Genomic DNA, 20,418 nt, shown 5'->3' on the forward strand with positions numbered 1-20,418 from the left:
TTGAGTGATAGTAGAAGCGTCAGCTGCCCTTATCTATCTCCTCTGCTTACCTAGTTATAACTTTTTAGAGAGCTATTAGATAAGTAAGCATGCCCAAAGGATCTCCATCTTTGTATTATACCTTCACCACCAGTTCTTCAGGGATTCATCACTTTGAGCAAGTTAGTCAGTTTGGCTATGGTTTTGAGTCTTTTCCTCCCTTCACCTCTTGAATCTCAATGGCAACATATGGAATACCCACATTCCATGAAGAACCAATTCTTTCTGTATATTTCCATTGATTTTGCAACTAGAATGACCATTTCAGGGAAATGGAAACATTATATACTTTGCCGATGGCTATCAAATACAGATAATTTACTGAAAGATGTACAAAACTAATGAAGAACCACAAAAACAAACTTGAGGCACTTCATATTTAACAACCCTTTAACAGGTCATATAGACTCTTTTAATCTAAAGACGCTACAGCTTATGATAATTAATACAGAAACTTGAAAATGTATAGTATTACAACTAGGAAGATGCCGTCGATTCCCTTGTTTGACAGACAAATTCACTGATGTTTTAGATATCTCAGATCTTCCAGCATTTACCAGCCAATACATCCAACTTTTAGTTGAAAAAATAATGTTCCTTTGTAATGTTGCCAGAAGCTGCACAGTGGTCTGTGCATACATATTTCACAACAATTATAACATGGGAAGGACATTTGTCTTCTGAATGTGCAGTGTCATTCTAAGGATTTGGGTTTCTTGTCGCGAAGAGATTCATTTCCCCTCATAGCTGAGAACACTTCTACTTTATTTCCTCTTCCTTTTTCTCTGTACTAGTACAACTTCCATAACCAATGATGTAGATTGGAATTTTCAGCCACTGACTAATAAACTTCCATTAAAACAAATGTGCCCTAATATAATGCAATCAAGAAGAGAAGATTTTACCTTGTAGACTGGCCATGGTTCTAGTAAAAAGTACTCTTACAGGTTCTCCGGCCCCTTCTGAAAAGATCTGTATATGCGAAATGCGGCAATGCACATAGTCAAGTTACCAATAACTGTCAATGCTGCTTGGATAGCCACCAGTACCTATGATTTGTTACAGTAGAACATATATGACAGAGAGAAAGAAGGTAAGAGAAAGCTGATGAAATGAACAAATGGTAACCAATTATCACACACACACACACACAAATTGTGTCTGACACCCCCTTCAACTTACAAGCACGCATTCATATATTTCTAACATATTTAAAGTCTTACAAATTGGGAATATTGTATTCAGGTTTTTCTGGATCTTCAGGAAAGGTAGGACCCATGAAAATAAAAGCCAAATTCTATACTCTGTTATTTCTTTTCATTGAATGTTTAACATATTAATCTTTTCCTTCAACATGGTCACTTGATAATTTGAGATTTCAACTAAAACAAATGGGTGTGCCAGTCAGGTCATTTAGTGAAAAAGTCTAAAACTGCCCAGGAATCTTCTACATGCTCCTATTGCCATCCTTTCTTCACAGGGACACTTTCAGCTTAAAGCTCATTGCCATGTGTTCAAATAGGTATACTTTGGATAGCTTGGATTACTTACGGGAAAAGACCAAGAAAAAGAACAGTGTAGAGGTAATGTGAACACATGGCTGATCCAGAGGATTTAGATCGGTCCCTGAATTTGTCCACATGGCTGTAATAGGTAAGGTGGTCTAGCAAGCTTGTACCATTGCATCCATGGGAAAAGGTACCCTAATTGGGTCAACTAAGGGCAGTCCCTAGCCAAATTACCTGTTTCTGCCATGAGAAGGAATCCTGTGGCAGATCAAACTGTTCATATGATAAGGTATCCTTCACCATATAGTTATACCCCAGTTCACATTAGCCTTATACAGGACCTGATATTGGATCCATCCCCAAGTAATATGAGCCATCCAAATTGTCAATATTTTAATTGTGGAAAGGAGGAGGGCTTATTCTGTGAACCTGAAAAGACCCATCTCATCCCATCCCATATACAACAAACTACAAAAACAGAGCAACAATTACTAATGTAGGTTGACTGTCAAGTTCTAAATGAGATCTTCACCCATATGATAAGAAAAATAAGTATGCTTGCCTCGAGAGATTCGGAGTTATAGAAGAAATGCCATGTACATGCACATAATGCCCCACCTAGCAGGGGTACCTAAATCAATTAAGATTTTCATTAGAAAGTTCATAAATAAAATATGAACCACATTTAGAAATATCACATTATCTTACAAGCAGAAATTCATGACTAATAATTGTAAAACCAAGAATGCTTGCAACTTGTGCTGCTACTTGCTTAAAGCATTACTGTTTCCCTACAGCAATGCCTTTAAGGAAATAGCAAACAAAAGTAGAAGAAGAGACATAAATAATTTGGACATTCAAATCGTTTGTTTTGTTCAATTCTCTGTACTAACAAGAATATTTGAAAACTAATTGATTTTCCTAATTTTGAATCATATCTCTTGACAAATGTTCTTAAGCAAATTACAACAAACCTTGATTAAGAAAGAGAAGAAAGAAAATAGTGCCTTGGACAATTTCTCTCCTTATTAAGGAAGAAAATGCAACAATTAATTGTATTTTCTTTCAAACTTTAAAGATTTTATTTTCCGGGAAAATGGTACACTCAAGGGACATGGTCATACATGCAATAATGCAAACATATATGAAACATGCATGTATTTATTATTTTCTTTGCCAGCAATCCTTTTTGTGCTGTTCAGGACAAATGAAAAGAAAAAGGAACAGCTGAACCCAAACACTTTGACATCATTGATGTTGCTAGAAAACTGAAAATGGTAGCTTCTCACAGTCCTTTTTCTTTTAAAGGATTTCAAAGGTGTTGGTTGTGTTAGGGCTGCAAATCAGGTTGCCTGAGTTGAAGAGCTTCAACTACATCAAGCTTGGATTAAGGTTTGGGTCCACACAAAATATAGCAAATGCTCAGCCCAACCGAACCCAAGTTGCACCCATAGTTGTTGTCGTCTCAAGATTGATTTGGAGGCACTTGTAGCCCTAATGTTGAGTGATGTTGAACAGAATGGAATGATTAAACTTACTTATCCTCTTCTTGGTAAGCATAAACAAGCTTATATCTGCCGGTTTCTTGCTTGGAAGTCCAGTCTCTTGAACATTTAGGCATTATTCTATGATGAAATAAGGAGAATAATTTGTGTTTACTTGGTTACATTGGCTGAAAACTTTAGCCTTGTTTGCAGACTTCTCAGTAGATGAGATGGTAAAGAACTGGAAGGAAATTGCAGAATTAGCCTCAGCTAAGAAGACATCACTCTCTTGCTGGAGTCCCCCATCTAATGGCTTTCTTAAACTAAATTTTGATGGCAGCAGTATGGGAAATCCGGGTCCATCTGGAATAGGGGGAGCAATAAGAGATGAACATGGAAATCTGTTAGCTATGTTTTTAGGACCAATTGGGGAAGGGGATCCCTTGAGGGCTGAGATTCTTGCAGCCATTGAAGGGGTTCGAAGAGCCAAGGAGATGCAATTTAGAAAGCTGATTATTGAAGGAGATTCTGAAGTGGTGGTGAACTGGTTAAAAGAAGATAACTCAAGGATATGGAAGTACAGCAATGAAAAATGAAAATTTAAGTGGCTGGTTAAGGATGCTGAATTCAGTACAAATGGGTTAAGAGAAGTGCAAACTCACTGGCAGATGATTTAGCCAGGCAAGGGGTTAATAGAAACTCTTTGTTTTGGGCTTTATTGTAATTGTATTTTCTGCTCATAGACTGTTTTAGAGAGCTAAGATTGTTCAGCCCCCTTGCTTTGTAATTCTTCAACTTAGGAAAGGCTGCAACGTAAGGTGGGGTATGTGGGTGATTTGGATTGCATGAGTGAATGTACATCCAAGCCAGAGGTTCCTCAATACGATGGACTGTCTAGATTTGCCACAAGATTCCTCTGGCAAAAATAGTTGGGCTCATCTTGGAAGCAAGTATGTCACTAACAACAATGGATGGTAATGCTGGCCCAGCATGGCAACTTTCCCCCTTCAAACGAAATTCATTGCGGAAATAGCCTCTTTTTCGCATTCACACTTTTCTTGGGATTTTGGTTTTAGAGGAGGGCTTAAAGGCTTTGGATGTCAGGACATCATTCTTCTCTTTGACTCCCTTAAACATGTTTTTCTTTTCTTTTCTTTTTAATTTTTGATAAATGGTAAAGATTTAAACATGTTTTTCTTGTGACATCCAGATCTGATTCCAGGGTCTAGGCTCTTGATTCCTTGGGTTACTTCTCTGGCTCTTTAAAGCTTAGGATGTCTCTTTTGTCTCTTCAAGGCTTCATTCTTTTCCTAGTTAAGGCTTTATGGGATGGTTCTGAACCATCAAACATTGAAGATTTTTGCTGAGAAGTCACTTTAAAGATAACCAATGAGATGGTGTTGCTCCCCTCATTTATGGGATGGTTATACACAATCAAAGATTGAAGCTTTTTGCTAATAAGTCACTTTAAAGTTAACAAATGAGAAGGTGTCTCTCTCCTCATTTATGGGAAGGTTTACATCATTGAAAAATAAATGTCTCTAGGAGAGGTGTCTTCAGGAATCATTTTGGATGCATATTTCTAAGCTATTTGGGCCTTATAGGAGAAGGAAACTTGTTGCTAGCTCAGCTGTTATTACTTTTACAGCTTCTGGAATTGGCCTACTGCCATGGTTGTTTTATAGACAGGTCATCAGGTAGAGGATGATTGTCAAATGGTGATAGGATAACTTAGATTCCATTCTCCTGTGGCACTTTACTAGAGAACTCAAGGCTCTGGAATCTAAGTTGAAAAAGCTCATTTAGATGAGTTCCTAGATCTGCCAATGACTTGGGAGATGCTCTAGCTGGGAATGGGGCTGTGTAAGCTTTTTCCCTTCTGGGGGTACTAGGCCAGGGGGGGAAGTAATAAATTTTCCCCTGTACTCTTCTTTTTTATGTTATTTGTCAGCTTTCTATTGTACACTCTTGTCTCCCTTGATCTATTTCTGGGAGATTTACCCTTGAATTTATGAACAAGATTCTTTTGATAGGTGTTAATAATGAAAACAAGAAATGCAGAATGGAAAATTGGAATTACAATTTTGGTGAAAAATGATGTTGCTGTGTAAATCCTTCCTTGTATTTTCGGGAAACCTGATCCTGTTTTAGTACATCCTTATTCATTTAAGTATCATTCCTTATGGATTAGGACAAAAAGAAATCTAAGGTATAACATTTCCTCAAGTTCAAGGGTAAAAGATAAAAGACATTAATTTGAGTAATCATCTTCCAGAAAGGTGCTCAGAACACATGCATATTTTTCATCAAATTGCTTTCTTCTCCACTTAATTATAAATTCTATAATACCGCAGACTCAACCAATACAAGCTCCCAGTCCTCACATGACCGTTTCCAATGAAAATCAGCATTTCATGTCAAGTCCAATTAAAAATTTATATTTTCCATAGGTGGAACTTCAAGCATGTACAAATTTATAAAAAAATACAGAAAATTATCATAATGGATGAAAGGAAATAGAAAAAGAAGAACGAGGAGTGATATGCTTACCATACCCCAAGAGAGCCCTTTCCAAGATTCATACCCAGATTTCTCCCCGTATTGCCAAACTAAAGCCATTGCCGTGACCCTTGAGAGAGAGAGAGAGAGAGAGAGAGCAATAACAAAGGAATATTAGCAAGGAAACAGAAAAGGAAAAGGAGGGAATCGGAAACCCCACAAAGACAAGATATCAAATTCAGATACTAATAATGCGATGCAAAAATAACGAGTGAGAAAACAATCGTTTCACCATTCGATGACGCTGGAGACATGAACAGCCCAGGTCGGCAGCGAGAGTGCGTTTGCGGGTTCATTGAGTTGCAGAGAAGAACCCAGTAAAGGGAATTCCGCAGCAGAGGCAGCTCCGCCAACTGTCAGGGCTAAACCTGTCCCGACAAGAGCTGCCACGGTGCCGTGGTTGTGAAGGATATCGTGGATAATGGGTTTCAAGGTTTGTCTACGACGAGAGATCGGCAATGGCGGAAGGTGAGTTGCAGTTGATGGGGTTGGAGCGCCAACCGTTTGTGTTGGTCTGTAAGAAGCGAAAGGCTTTGGAGAATACGAGGCTACTGTTGCCATGAGCTATAGTAGTAGACTAGCAGTACACTAGGCTTCAACTCCCCAGCTCTGAATCTGAATTTCGGTCTGCAAATCAGCAGCTTGGGATCTTGGGGACGTTTTTGATAATATAAAATTCAGATAATGTCGCATTTGTGAAAATATTCTGGCAAGAGTGTGCCACACCACATTACGTACGTTACACGTGGCAATTTCAGATAACATTTTTTTTTTCTAAAAACTTACATTACATTAAACAAACGGACGAAAACAATTCAGACGGCAAGACCAACAAATTAAACAAACACAAAGACTTAATACCAAAGGTAAAAAAACAAATACAAAGACGCAACGCAACAAAAGAAAAAAAAATAAAAGAAAGCAAAACAACAGAGAAGACTACAAAGACTAAGGGGCACCAATCCACTCACCCACTAACATCTGAGAAAATCAACAAGTTCAGAAAATAATTTTCATTAAAACCACCAGAGGCCAGCTTGTGAGCAGCTGAATTTGCTTCATGGAGAGCCCATCTGAAACGAACATATCTGCTTTCACAAAGAGTTCGAATGTCTTTTAACAAAATTATAATATCTTGATGGCGATTTACTAAATTTGAAGATAAACAGTTCACAATATGAAAAAATGTCCAGCTCAAACAAAGTACAGAATCTGGATTCTTAGTAATCACCACTTTTAGAGCTTCAACAAGAGCAGCGACTTCCCATTATAGGAGAGGAGGGCTTAACTGAACCACAACCAGCCACCAGCAAACTCCGTTTCAGTCACGAGCCTTAAAAAAACTAAACTAGTCTTATTAGGATCAGCAAAACCGTCATCTACATTGATTGTTGATACACCCCACTCCCCCACTTTGATTCATCAATTACATAGATCTCTCTCGATTCAAACTTCTATCACATAGTTATGCATATAAAAGGTGTTTTATAACTTAAACATTTACAGGTATCTCAGAGCTTTGTCAAAGTTATTGGTGAGAAGAGCTTAAATCAATTATTCTTAAGACGGACCAGAGATATCCATATACATAAAATGCCCCGTCTCTGCAAGAGTTTCAAATTTTGTTCAGCACTATTATGGCCATGTGCTTCTTTCTTAGTTTCATGAACAATCCCGAGAATAAACCCAAGCTCTCATGAGAAGCGACACTTATATGTTCGTGTAAGTAAAGTTCCACTATGTGTTCCGTTATTAGACACAATTCAAAATTTCATTAAGAGTTTAACTCAACTTCTCATCATAACAGACAACACTGTTTATATATTGATGGGAAATTTCTCAATGTCAATGCTAACAGTCACATTGTTGTAACTTGTTGTTACCCATTAAACTCAATACTGATGTTTTTTAAGTTCAGTTTGGATTATCATTATAGGTGACTAAGTAAAGGGTTTTAATCTCATCTCTTTTGTTGTCGTTCTTACCAATTCTCTAGTTAAACCTTTGGTAAGAGGATCAACTAAGTTTTTACTTGACCTCACATAATTTATAGTGATAATTCCATCTTGAATCAGTTGCCTAACAAATTCATGTCTCAGACTTATATGTCTGAACTTACCATTGTATGTACTACTATAGGTTCTCGACTAGGGGTGATCATGGGCCGGGCTGGACTTTGCACTTATGATAAGGGCTAAAGCTTAGGCCCGAGCCCAAGCTGGCCCGGAGTTCCGGGCCTATAACATAAGCCCTAGCCCACGTTTATATGAGCTCGAGCCGAGTCGGGCCTAATTCTGGGCCAATATCTTTCATATATAAAACATTATATATCTATAATATTTAACATGCATATAAACTTTTATTTTATATATTATATAATATAAATTATACATTCCATGTCATAATATTTATATATAAAATATATAATATAATATAAAATAACATGTATACATTATACACAAAATGTGTAAGTTTAAATATATGCGGGCCAGGTCGGGCTTGAAGTATTAAGCCTAAGCTCGGCCCTAAAATTTGCGGGCCTGATATGGGCCCGGGCCAGGCTTGAACACAAAACGTAGGCCCAAGCTTGGAATTTTCGGGTTGGGCTTGTGCAGGCCGGGCCGGGTTGAAATGATCACCCCTACTCTCGACAGAGTTGCCTCACTATCATAGTAAATGGAAATTGGAGGCATAGGACTAGGCCAAAGTTTTATATCCAATAATAAATTCTTAATCCATTCAACATCTTTTCCAATAATCGCTAAGGCAATGAATTCGGATTCCATGGTCGAGTGAGATATATAAGTTTGTCTCTAGGATGCCCAAGATATCGCATCCCCACCAAGGACGAAGATCCATCCAGAGGTGGCCTTGTTATCTCCATTACCGGTAATCCAACTTGCGTCAATGTACCATTCCAGTACAACTGGATAATCACAGTAAAATAAGCCAAGTTCTATGGTTCTTTTGAGGTACCCAAGAACTCTCTCAATTTCCTTCCAATGCTCTGCACTGAGATTACTTATAAACTGACTAAGTTTGCTTACTACAAATGTAATATCAGGTCTACTACAAAGCATAGCATACATTAGATTTTCTATTGCACTAGCATACTCAAGTTATGCAATTGCTCTACTAGAATTTTCTACTAGCTTTATACTATCATATAGTGTGCTATATTCTTTACATCCTAAATACTTAAATTTCTCAAGTATTCTCTCAATGTAATGTGATTGACTTAATGCATAACCCTTACTATGCCTTTTAACATTTATTTCCAAGACAGTATCTACTTTTCCTAAATCTTTCATCTTGAAGAGAGAGACTAAGTAACTTTTAATTTCATTTATGCCAACCATATTAGTACCCACAATAAGCATGTCATCAACACAAAGACATACAATTAAACCATAATTTCATTAAATTTTGAGTAAATGCATATATCAACACTATTGTGTTTAAAATAAAAAATTATAATGCAAGAATCAAATTTCTCATGCTATTGTTTGAGTGCTTGTTTTAAACCATATAGTGATTTAACTAGTTTACAAACTTTTTTTTTCATTTCCAAGAAGAACAAATCCCTGTAGTTGTTTCATATAGAATTCTTCATTTAAATCACCATTTAAGAAAGCAATTTGAACATCCATTTGACGAACAAATAAATAAATTGATGCTAATGCTATAAGTGTTCTAATAGAAGTTGTTCTAGTTACTGATGCATACGTGTCAAAGTAGTCAATCTCTTCCTTTTGATTGAATCATTTGGCTACCAATCTAGCTTTAAAAGTTTGTACAGTTCCATCAGTGTCGTATTTTCTTCTAAACACCCATTTACATTTGATTGGTTTTAATCCTGGAGGCAAGTCTATTAGTATCCATGTGTTATTTGACATTATTGAATCCATTTCATCATTTATAGTTTCCTTCCAAAATGCAACATCTCTAGAGGTTACGACCTCACTATAGGTCTTCAGATCATTTTCAATGTTTAGTACAATGGGGATCTTATTTAAAATCTTTTCTCTATTAGCCTCGACCAAGAATACAATTGATCGAGTAGAGATAAAATCTAAACCTAAGTGTTTCTTTGTTCTTTGCCTTTGATTTCTTCTATGTTCTATTGTAGTTGTTACAGTTGTGTCATTTATTCTTTCAGTCTCATTGTTGTCAATGGGTATTGAGATATGAGTTTCTCTTTCAGGTTCTCTGTCATTTTCTATAGATGCAAAACATAGTTTATTTTCAAAGAATTCAACTCTAGTTTCAATTATTATGTTGGGCTCTAAGTATAGAAGCTTATAGGCCTTGCTATGTATTGCACATCCAACAAACATACTTTCTTTTGCTCTGAGTCCTAAATTAGTTCTCTTAGGATTTGGAACACTGTAATATGTTAAGCACACCACACTTTTAGGTATGATAAGTTAGGTTTTTTTCCTATCCATAATTCATATGGACACTTGTTATTAACTCTAGAAACAATTCTGTTATATAAATGGCAGGCGGTTAGAAGTGCTTCCCCCCACATGTTTAAGGGTGTATTAGCTTTCATCAGCATATAGTTTATCATTTATGTAAATATTTTGTTTTTTCTTTCGGCCAGGCTATTCTATTGAGGGGTATAGGGAGCAGAATTCTGATGTATTATTCCAAATTCTTCACAAAAAGAATTAAACTCTTTTTTTAAATTCTCATTACCCCTATCACTTCTAAGAATTTTAATTTTCTTTTCCAATTGATTTTTAACTTTAATTTTGTATAGTTTAAACATGTCAAAGGCTTCATCCTTAGTTCTCATAAGGTAGACATAGGTGTATTTAGAAAAATCATCAATAAAAGTTATGGAGTATCTCTTTCCTCCTCTAGTTAATACACCATTGACTTTACATATGTCATAATGAATTAGTTCTAAAAGTTGAGAATTTCTCTCAACACATGGGAAATGTTTCTTGGCCATTTTAGATTTTACACATATCTCACATTTCTCATTTAATTCAAAATTATAAGCAATTAAACCAAGTTTACTCATGTTTTAATAGATTTAAAATTTAAGTGTGCTAATCTATCATGTCATAAAGAAAAAGAGTCAACAATATAAGTAGAACATTTTCCTTTATTAATACTTAATTTGAACATACCATTACAACCATATCTCTTTCCAACAAACATCCCATTCTTGGACAGGATTAGTTTGTCAAATTCAAAAACAACTTTGAATTCCCTCTTACAGACAAGATTTACAGAGACCAAGTTCTTTCTAATGTCAGGAACATGGAGAACATTCAAAAAAGTCAATGTCTTTTCGGAGGTGAAGTTCAATTCCACGCTGCCTCTTCCAACAACTTTAGCACATGTTTGGTTTTCCATCTGTACCTCCTATCTATCAATCACTTCTTCATATGTCTTGAACAACGACTTGTCCTTGCAAACATGGACTGTGGCGCCTGAAACAAACTACCATCCAAAAGGCGATTCTGCCATATTGACTTCAGTAATCATGGCCACTAGATTGTCTTTCACCATCTTTGTGGACTTGGTTTCACCTTTTCGATATTGGCAAACTCGGGCATAGTGCCCCTTCTTTCTACAAACATAGCAAGATCCTTTCTTATTGCTGCTCTTCTTGAAGTTCATGTCCTTCGTCTTTACTTGTAATGTAGGATTAGTCTTCTTCAAACCATTTTCCATAAAATTGACCTTAAAGTTCAGCATACCGACCAGGGTCTTATCCTTAGTGTCTCTAATCCGAGACTCTTCTTCAATATGAAAGTGTTGCTGAATTTGCTCTAAGGTAAGTTCTTCAGCCTTGTGTAGAAGCTTTTTCCTGTAATCCTTCCAAAAGGGTGGAATTTTAGCAATTATTGTATCCACTTGAAAAGATTCAAGAATGATGATATAAAGGGATAAAAGTTTATTGACTATCACCTGTAGTTCGTGAACTTGCTCCAGTATAGGCTTATGGTCACTCATGGTGAAGTCAAAGTATTCTGCGATAAGATACTTATTCGTATCCACTTCTTGCACCTTGTATTTGAATTCTAGAGCTTTCTAGATTTCTTTTGGAGATGTAAGTTCCTTGTAGAAGTTGTAGAGCCGATCTGATAAGGCATTTAGTATATGTCCTCGGCACAAAAGTGAATCATCTTCTCGTTTTGTTCTTTCCTTCTTTACCTTTTCTGAGTCTTTGTCAGTGAGTTTAGGAAGTGATTGCATATTTGGATCCAGGAGATAGTACAATTTTAGTGTGGTTAGAAAGAAGATCATCTTGTCTTGCCATCGACTGAAGTTTGCTCCATCAAACCGGTCTAGTCGAACAAGATCTTGGTTCATCATCTTGATCGAAGTCATACTTGCTTCCGCCTCCATTGCAAAATAACGTTCTAAAATTATTGGGAAATAGGGTCACTGAAACTTGGAGAAGAAGCTCTGAGGCGCATTTGAAGATATTGTCTTTAAAACATTATTTGCCCCCCACTCAGTTTCACTGAGTTTCTTATTGGCACTACAAGAAAATAGGTCTATAGCTACTGCAACGTAGCTACAGACATAAAAATCCGTGGCTAAAGTATGGGCTATTGCTACAGACAATAAATGTCCGTAGCTAAAAATTGCCCTTTAGCTACAGTCATTTCATTCATAGGTAGAATTCATTTTATCCGTGGCTAAAAGATCTTTATAGCCACGGACATAAAAATCCGTGGCTAAAGCATGGGCTATTGCTACAGACAATAAATGTCCGTGCTAAAAATTGCCCTTTAGCTACGGTAATTTCATCCGTGGCTAAAAGATCTTTATAGCCACGGATAACTAAATCCGTGGCTAGAAGTCATAGAAACTGAAAATTGATCTTTAGCCACGGTAATTTGTTCGTGGCTAAAAACACTTTTTTTTGTGGCTAAAAACTATTCATGGATATACACCAACGACCTTTAGTTATCCATGCTTATATAAATTATAATTGACCATTAGCTACAGTATTTGTCTGTAAGTAAAAGATATTTATAATTGTACCCATGGATTTTAATTATGAATAGCCATAAGGATAATTAATAATTCATGGATGAAAATTTTAAACATAATTAATAATTAATAAATTATTAATATTTAATTATTGATGAATTTAATAATAATTAGTGATTACTAATTAATAATAATTAAAGTAATAAATATTTAATTTTGATAGTTTTTTCCTCTTAGCCCATCACATCTAAGATGGTCAATTTTGTAATTTTACCTTCACAACCAAATAGCCAAACTAGTTGATGGAGTAGGGCTAAAGTGCTAAAATTCAAAAGTTCAGGTGTCTTTATCTTTTTGTTTTTAATTATTAAATTTATAAATGTTTTAATTTTCTTCCAAGAAGGAGGGATGAGGGAAGACGCGCAGAGAGGAGCAAAACCTTCACTCAAGAAAGAAAGACGGGAAGAGAGGGAGAAAGAGCAAGAAAGAGGAGCAGTTCGTCCTAGTTTCCCACGCTTTTTATTCAGGAATTTTTAGGTACCAAACTCTGTTGTTCTTCTCATTTGTTACTTCTACATGGATCTATGACGCAAGATCTCTCGTTAGGAAGTTTTCTGATGAGTAGCTATGCAGATTTCTGTGAATTCTAGGTCAAAATAAGTGTCCCCTATTGAAGCATTGGATGTTTCATTCATTTTCTTTCTTTCTTGTTTGGAATGGTTTTTGCATTCTTTGAAGGAGTTCTGAGTTTTTTGTTTGATTTATACTTCCTAAGAGTTCCGCTTTGAATGTATAGTAGGTAGACTTGTTCATGGGTCGGGTAGCCCGATGTCCTGGCCCACACCCTGGTCGGGCTTGGTCATGTAATTAGGCCCGCGGGCCTGACCTCGGGCCTAACACAGTAAGCCCGACTGTGTTTCGGGCCGGGCTCGGGATTTGTCAAAGAAGCCCGGCTTGACTCTACATTTTATATTTTATAAAATATATAATATGTATTTTATATATTATATAAAATATATAAATAATATAATATTTATTGAAATATATATTTATAGTTTAATATATACATTTTTTATTCTTTTCTTTATAATTTCTCTCTCTCTCTCTGTCTCTCTCTCTCTCTCTCTCTATTCAGCCGCTTTAGCAGTAGTAACAGTATGGGCTAAATTTTAAGCTCGGGCCCAGGCCCGGGCTTCGGGCTTTTTATGAGGGCCGGGCTCGGGCCTAAGTTGTAGGCCCGATGGTCGGACTGGGCTCAGGCCTTAGAAAAATCTATTAATACAGAGTGAAAGCCCGGCCCGGCCCGGCCCATGAACAGGTCTAATAATAGGTGAAAGTGGGAAAGTTTGTGGTGGTTGTGGATTTCAAACATCTTTTTCATGAAGTTGGATTTCAGGCAGGAAAGAATTTTTATTTTCAGTTGCGACCTTTTGATCTAGGGTTTGTTTTTCTGTACCGGATGTGGGTGTTGCTGATGTGGCTTTTTTCGTTTGGATTTTTTTTAGGGAAAATGCAAGTTTTAATTCTAGTAGGTGATTTATTTGTATAATTCCTATTTGATTAATTGGATTGTAAAGCTTCCTTCTCATGAGAAGCTGGAATGAATTTTTAATGACTTTTTTTCCAAAGTTTTTTCCTATGAAAAAGGATAATGTTTTCTTGTTTCTCCTTCATTTAGAAAGTTAACAAAGTTGTTACACTTACTGGTATTTAATATTGGAAAAAAGGTTTGTCTTCTACAATGCCACGAATGTATTAGAACTGACACTTTGTAGGTTTTGCAAGAAGTACATATCCTAAATCAAGTCTATCCACGAATGTTTTATTCATGGTAGATTGAATTCCTATGCCTCTTTTCAAAAGAAAAGCTTTTTCTCTAGTGGAACCACCCCGGGATTTGGAGCCTCGTGAGATAGTTTTCCCAGTTCGCTTCACACAAGAGATATTTCGTGATTGATTAGTGTACTCTTTGTATCTTCAGGGGTAATGACATGAGCTTTCATGAAAGTTATTATTTTATGCATTTGAATTGTTATATTTTCTTTTTTATCCATAAATCTTGTGACAAAGGTTTGATCTTCCAAGTCTTGTTTACCAAGGAGAAATTGACACCACCAGTATTTTGCAACCTGAGATATCAGACCATGTTCTTTATCTGAATCTTTCCTTAACCTAAATCAGAGAATATCTGAAGTGATATATATGAATCTATATCATAGGAGAGTATGGACATGTAAAGCTACTAGAAAACAAAACTTAACATATGAAGAGGCTTTGGTTTCAGAGTGTCGTGCAACCAAGAAGGTTCAACAGTTTCCTAATGAGCTAATGGCACTTGTGCATCTTATGATCCAATTCAATAAGAACTCATCATTGTGAAGAAGAGACATTTAAATTTGTTCAGCTTGAAACACTCTCTTTCTCTCTCTCTCTGCTCTTTTTTTTTCATATTTTGATAATTTTTGTTGGTTCTCATGTTCCATACCTTCAAATTTTGAGCCGTTAATTTTTGATTGGTCCTTAGTTGAGTAACATGAGTTTAACATCATTTAAAGAGATCAGAGATCCTTCTTAATATTTAGGTAAAAGGGCTTTTGGACAAAAGGATTCAGAACCTCTACTCTTCCTGGAAATGAATAAGCCCTATCTTTTAAGAATAGGAAAACCTTCCACCGATGGAAAGATGTTAATGAATTTGAAAATTAATTTTGGCTTTAATATTGAATTAATTTTGATTTGAAAGTTCATTTTAGAAAATCCTTTTTCACAATGATAAATTCTAAAGCTAGGTTTTAGAGGAAAAAGCAATAAGGTGATAAATTGCATATGATCTTTTTTCCATTTTTAGGTTTTGGTTATTGTTGTAACAATCTTTGAAACATTTTTTTTTTTTTTGGATTTTCTTGATAAACTCAGTATGCACTAATATATGATAGATTTTCTAGTTTAATGATTTCTTGAAAATACTCTTCGATGATACATTAATTCAAACTTTAGTTATAATATTTTTATTGATATCAAGAGAAATTTCTTGAAAAAAGGCAATATGAAGATTCTCGTGACTAAGGGGGCAACCTTCTAATACTTATTGTTTTACTCTTTTTTCGAAGCCTAATACTTATTGTTTTATTTGCTTCACTCTTTAAGCTTTGCTTGTATAAAGACTAGTAGTTTTTTTGAAGTACATTATTGTTGAAGATATGTATTCTTTTTTCTTCTATTAAGAGGATTACTAATGAAGGGCTGAAGGGCAATGACTAAAAGATTACTAATGTCGTTTGGTCATTCCTAGGCTCTTAAGGAAATATTTCAAGGGTTAAAGTTATGCAGGGTGGTTGGAGATCAGATGGACTTGTTGGGGCTATCAATGAAAAGGGTGAAGAGTTGGGTTCAATTTGGATTTTTGAGAAAAAAGTTGGTTTTGAAATTGGAAAGGATTAATGAGAAGTCTAAGGATCTCAAGGATTTTAGGAAGGCTGCTCTTACAGTTAGAAGATCAGAAGTCAGACTCAAGTTATTAGCTTCCACTGATTCCTTTAACTAATGCATTAGATTCAAGTAGATTTCCAAACAGTAATCTATTTACTACATGGAAATAGCTCTTGAAATTTCATTACTTCTTAAAATTTATTAAAATGTCATTATTTCTTATTCCTTTTGTGAAGATTGAAATTATCACCCGTAGCCACAAGGAAATAATAACAATTATTTAATTCCAATATATTAAAAACTACAACATGAAGCAAGAGAGCTCTAGTTGGGTACCTCCTTGGGGAACAAAGTTGTCCTTAACATTGTCTCAAAACAAAATAATATATAACTATCAAATTATTCATAAAAAAAGTATCAAATCCTAAGCCTCATTTCAAGTTTGATCTCAATCCTTGCACTTTTGATTTGTTTAACATTAGGCTTGGGATGAAGTAGGCAAGTTTATATTGCACAGTTGATTATTAAATTTTCATACATGATTTTATATCTCTAAAAGTGTGATTTTTAACTTATTTTCTATTATTTTCTTATAGGTTGAACATGATAAGGGAGATACTTCACACGTGTAGAAAGAGACAAATTTGATCAAAATTTACATACCAAGTTTCTTTTTTTATGCTTTTAGTTTCATTTATTCAAGAACCTTGAGTTTGTAATAGATTTAAATACATGGATGTATTAAAGTACCCTTGAGATGTAATTCATTTCTTCATTATATAATCTTTTATTAAAACTTTGTGTTCAAGTTTCATCTTATATTATGAATGAAATAAGTCGTGCTTGTATTCGATACAGGGAAAAAATGGCTTAAAAAAGTAATGAAAAGAAATTCAAGATCTAATTATCAATCATTATTAACAATTTTATCTACATGTAGTTAAAAACAATAGCTAGATTCATGGTTTTTTGCTACAGACTGCTTAACCCGTAGCTATAAGCTTTCACTTTTAGCCATGGATAACCTAAATTCGTTGCTACAAATTTATACTTTTTAGCTACATTCAAATTAAACTGTAGTTATAGATTCATATTTGTAGCTACAAACATTTCAAAAACCGTAGCTATAGATCCAAATTTTGTAGCTATAGATATCTTACAACTGTGGCTATAGTGTAACATTTAGCCACGGTTTATTTCACAACCGTAGCTATAAAGTCAATTTTGTAGCTGCAGATAACTTAAAAACCGTAGCTAAAAATTTGCATATAATAGGTTTGTTAAGGCTTTAGCCACAGTCATAGACCGTAGCTATAGGTTAGTTTTAGCTACAGATTCTAGCATCCGTAGCTATATCCTATAGCCACGGCGACTGTAGCTACTGTTTTTTTACTGTAGCTAGTCCGTAGCTATAGACCTATAGCTACGACTTTTTGAATTTATAGCTACGGTTTTGTCCATAGCTATAGGTCTATTTTCTTGTAGTGTGGGTTACAAGTAGATCCGTTCTCAGGACACAACAGAGCCTTGGGTGAGATTCTACAACCAACAAAGTTGAAGAGTCTTCGAAGAAACCTTCTGTGAGACAGTGGCAGACCGAACTGAGAGAAAGAAAGTGATTTTCAAAAATTGTTTTGTGTATGTGCAAATGCTTGATTTGTGCTCCTTAAATAATCTCTGAAGCATCATGAAGGTGCTGGTTCAGAAAATGCTCTTTGAACAGTCAAAATTGTGACTGTTAGAAGGTAACTTTGAATGGTGCCTCTTGATCACACCTGATCGAATCATGGTTGTTGATCTCATCAACGGTCAACCTCGCGAGCAAAGTGTGCCTCTAAAGCGCTTCATTGCGCCACATACACGCGCACACACGCGTGCGTGTGTATTACGCGGTAGCAAGCCTCCATACTCTCCTCTCTTTATCTAAGGAGTGTAAACCAACTCCTATTAAAAAACCAAAACAAAACTTGTAATTTTCTAATGTGGGACAAGTTAAAAAACTGTTTTTAGTAAGAAAAGAAACTATTTTCAAGACAAGTGTGCAAGTGTAATTTTTCATGTAATTGACCAATCAAACCCCATTGGATTTAATCTCTAATGAGATTAAAATCCAACATCCAAAAAGAAGAATGACTTATTCCTCATTCAGCCTTGGAAGAGCTTTGAATCTCTAAGTCGAGTTCAAAGGTATCTCTGCAGTCAACTTGTTAAAAGGCATAATAACAGTGAGAAAGTCAGCACCAATATATTCAAAAAAGAAGGAACTTATGCCCTTCCATATTATCCACAACAAGTTAGCCATTTTGATAGCAAGACTGGTATCACATAAACCATTAACACAAACAGAATCAAGAAACCAGGTGTTAAAAAGAGGCATTCCGGTCCATCAAATTTGATCTTAGGCCCAAACCAAATACATCCAGCTTTGCTACAAATAACAAGGGAATGAAAGATAGATTCGGCACCACCTTCACACCTAGAGAAACTAGGGGATTGAATCACCTTTATTTTAAAATGATTTTCCATAATTGAGAAAGCATTCAAACAACACTTCCATAAGAAATGATTGACTTTTGGCTTAATTGGAAGTTTCCAAATGAAATTCCACCTTTCTTGAAAGAGTGACAAAAGATCTTGATGGGGAAATGTGCAAATCAGAATTGATAGCTAAGTGATAGGCTGATTTCACTAGAAATTCCTGACAGTGTTTGGAGGCCAAACTAATTTGTCCTCCCACTTAGAGGATTCCAATCTAATGTTAAGGATTTTTTGAGCAACAACATCAAGAAACAGGGATTTTACACAACTTTCATTCCATGATCTGCCTCTTTTGTTGATTAGGGTAACCACTTTTTTGGTCTAGTGATTCCAAGGTTTGAGGCTCAAGAGGTTTATAACTTTCCAATCCTAGAACCCAAGGATCATACCAGAGATTAACCTACTACCCCTTGTTGATTTTCCCAACTACTCCACTATCTAGAATGTTCTTTCCTTCCATCACACTTTTCCATCCCTAATATTGAGACCTTTTTTAGAGGCATAAAGAAAATGGGAATTAGGATAGTATTTTACTTTCAAAAAGATATATAACCAAAGCATGGTGTGCTAGTGGATTTAGAAACCATGACATACAACAAGATGAAATTGTCAAAAGGGAAAGAAACCATGACATACAACAAGATGAAATTGTAGTTATTACAGACTTCATAAACACCTCTTTGCCCACTTGAAATAATAAAGAATCCCTCCACCCAAGTGTTTTAGAAGCCACTCTATCTAGGAACTTTCCCTCTCATAGGTAGGAAGAAATTCCACACTTTTAATTACCTTTCAAGAAGATAACATTAAATTTTAATATCCTTAAACCATCTAAAAAGGATAAATAATCAAAGTAGGTGTGATGGTGGATTTAGATTTTATATTTCACTAGTAAATATACGTGTGTTGCACATAACAATTTCAGATAACATTAATAATTTCAATATCCTTATTAAAACCATTTAAAAAAGATATATAATCAAAGCATGGTGTGCTAGTGGATTTAGATTTTATATCTTATTTTCATTATTAATAAAATCATTTCTTATTTCTTATATTTATTTTTGTTTAATATAATAAATATATAATATTAGATACGTGCACAAATTTTATTGACAAATTTTTGTGTTTTCTATTTATTTTTAAAATTTTATTATATAATTATGAAATCATGTTCTCGCTGATTTGACTAAAAAAAACAATCTCATTTTTGGGCAATTTTAACTTTTTTTTTTATTCCATTTGCATATTAAATCTAAAAATAATTATTGTTTATCACACTTATTTTTGTTTAGTTTTTATTATTTAATTATGACAACATTGGTTAACCTATTTACTCAAACGATTGGACCATTATGGTGTGTGTCAAGTAGGTTAGACTGAATTTAATCTTAACCCAGACCCAACCCTATGCATTGGACCTAAGGCTTTAGATCAAAGTCAAGCTTGATTTGTCCAACTTGGGCCCAACCTATAATGAAATTTGGTGCACTTGGGTCAGTCTTGGACTTAGCTCTTTTAATTAGCCCCATGACAAAATTTGACATAAATTGTATTTGTATAATTGCATGTACATGCATGTATGAAAATATGTGCTATATATGTATATGTATATAATCAAGACCAATTTTAGCTACTCTAAGGCTTGAGCTTGGGCCCAACCTAAAAAAAATAAAAAGACACAAACTTTTGAGCCTAGGCCTAGGCCTATGTCGAGGATTGAAAATCGAAGCAAACCTATCTAAAATTACGAGTTGGATCAATTAGGGCTCAAGTTAAGCCTACCTATATTACGAGTTGGGTCAATTTTTATTATTTATTTATTATATCATGGATTGATCCATTTGACCTAAAAGTTTGAACCACTAACCCACCATTTGAATAGGAAAATGGTTTCA

The 20,418-nt window shown here is 35.1% G+C and overlaps 1 protein-coding gene across 2 annotated transcripts; it reads right to left on the reverse strand.

The window, feature by feature from the left end:
- Positions 1–381: 381 nt before the first annotated feature.
- Positions 382–6,269, reverse strand: LOC104611867 (YCF49-like protein). Of its 2 annotated transcripts, XM_010279118.3 has the most exons (5): positions 5,823–6,267; positions 5,582–5,660; positions 2,110–2,178; positions 945–1,088; positions 382–838 (listed from the first exon to the last, which is right to left on the reverse strand). In XM_010279118.3, the coding sequence occupies exons 1-4, from the start codon at positions 6,149–6,151 to the stop codon at positions 981–983; spliced, it is 585 nt and encodes a 194-aa protein (XP_010277420.1). In that variant the 5' UTR covers positions 6,152–6,267; the 3' UTR covers positions 382–838; positions 945–980. The 2 variants fall into 2 exon arrangements, with proteins under 2 accessions (XP_010277420.1, XP_088751845.1); XM_088895719.1 differs by lacking the exons at positions 382–838; positions 2,110–2,178 and having other exon boundaries at positions 952–1,088; positions 5,823–6,269.
- Between the last annotated feature and the right edge of the window lie 14,149 nt (positions 6,270–20,418).

The sequence above is a fragment of the Nelumbo nucifera genome, chromosome 1, assembly GCF_055504915.1.
Source record: "Nelumbo nucifera cultivar China Antique chromosome 1, China Antique-T2T, whole genome shotgun sequence".
Lineage (NCBI taxonomy): Eukaryota > Viridiplantae > Streptophyta > Magnoliopsida > Proteales > Nelumbonaceae > Nelumbo > Nelumbo nucifera.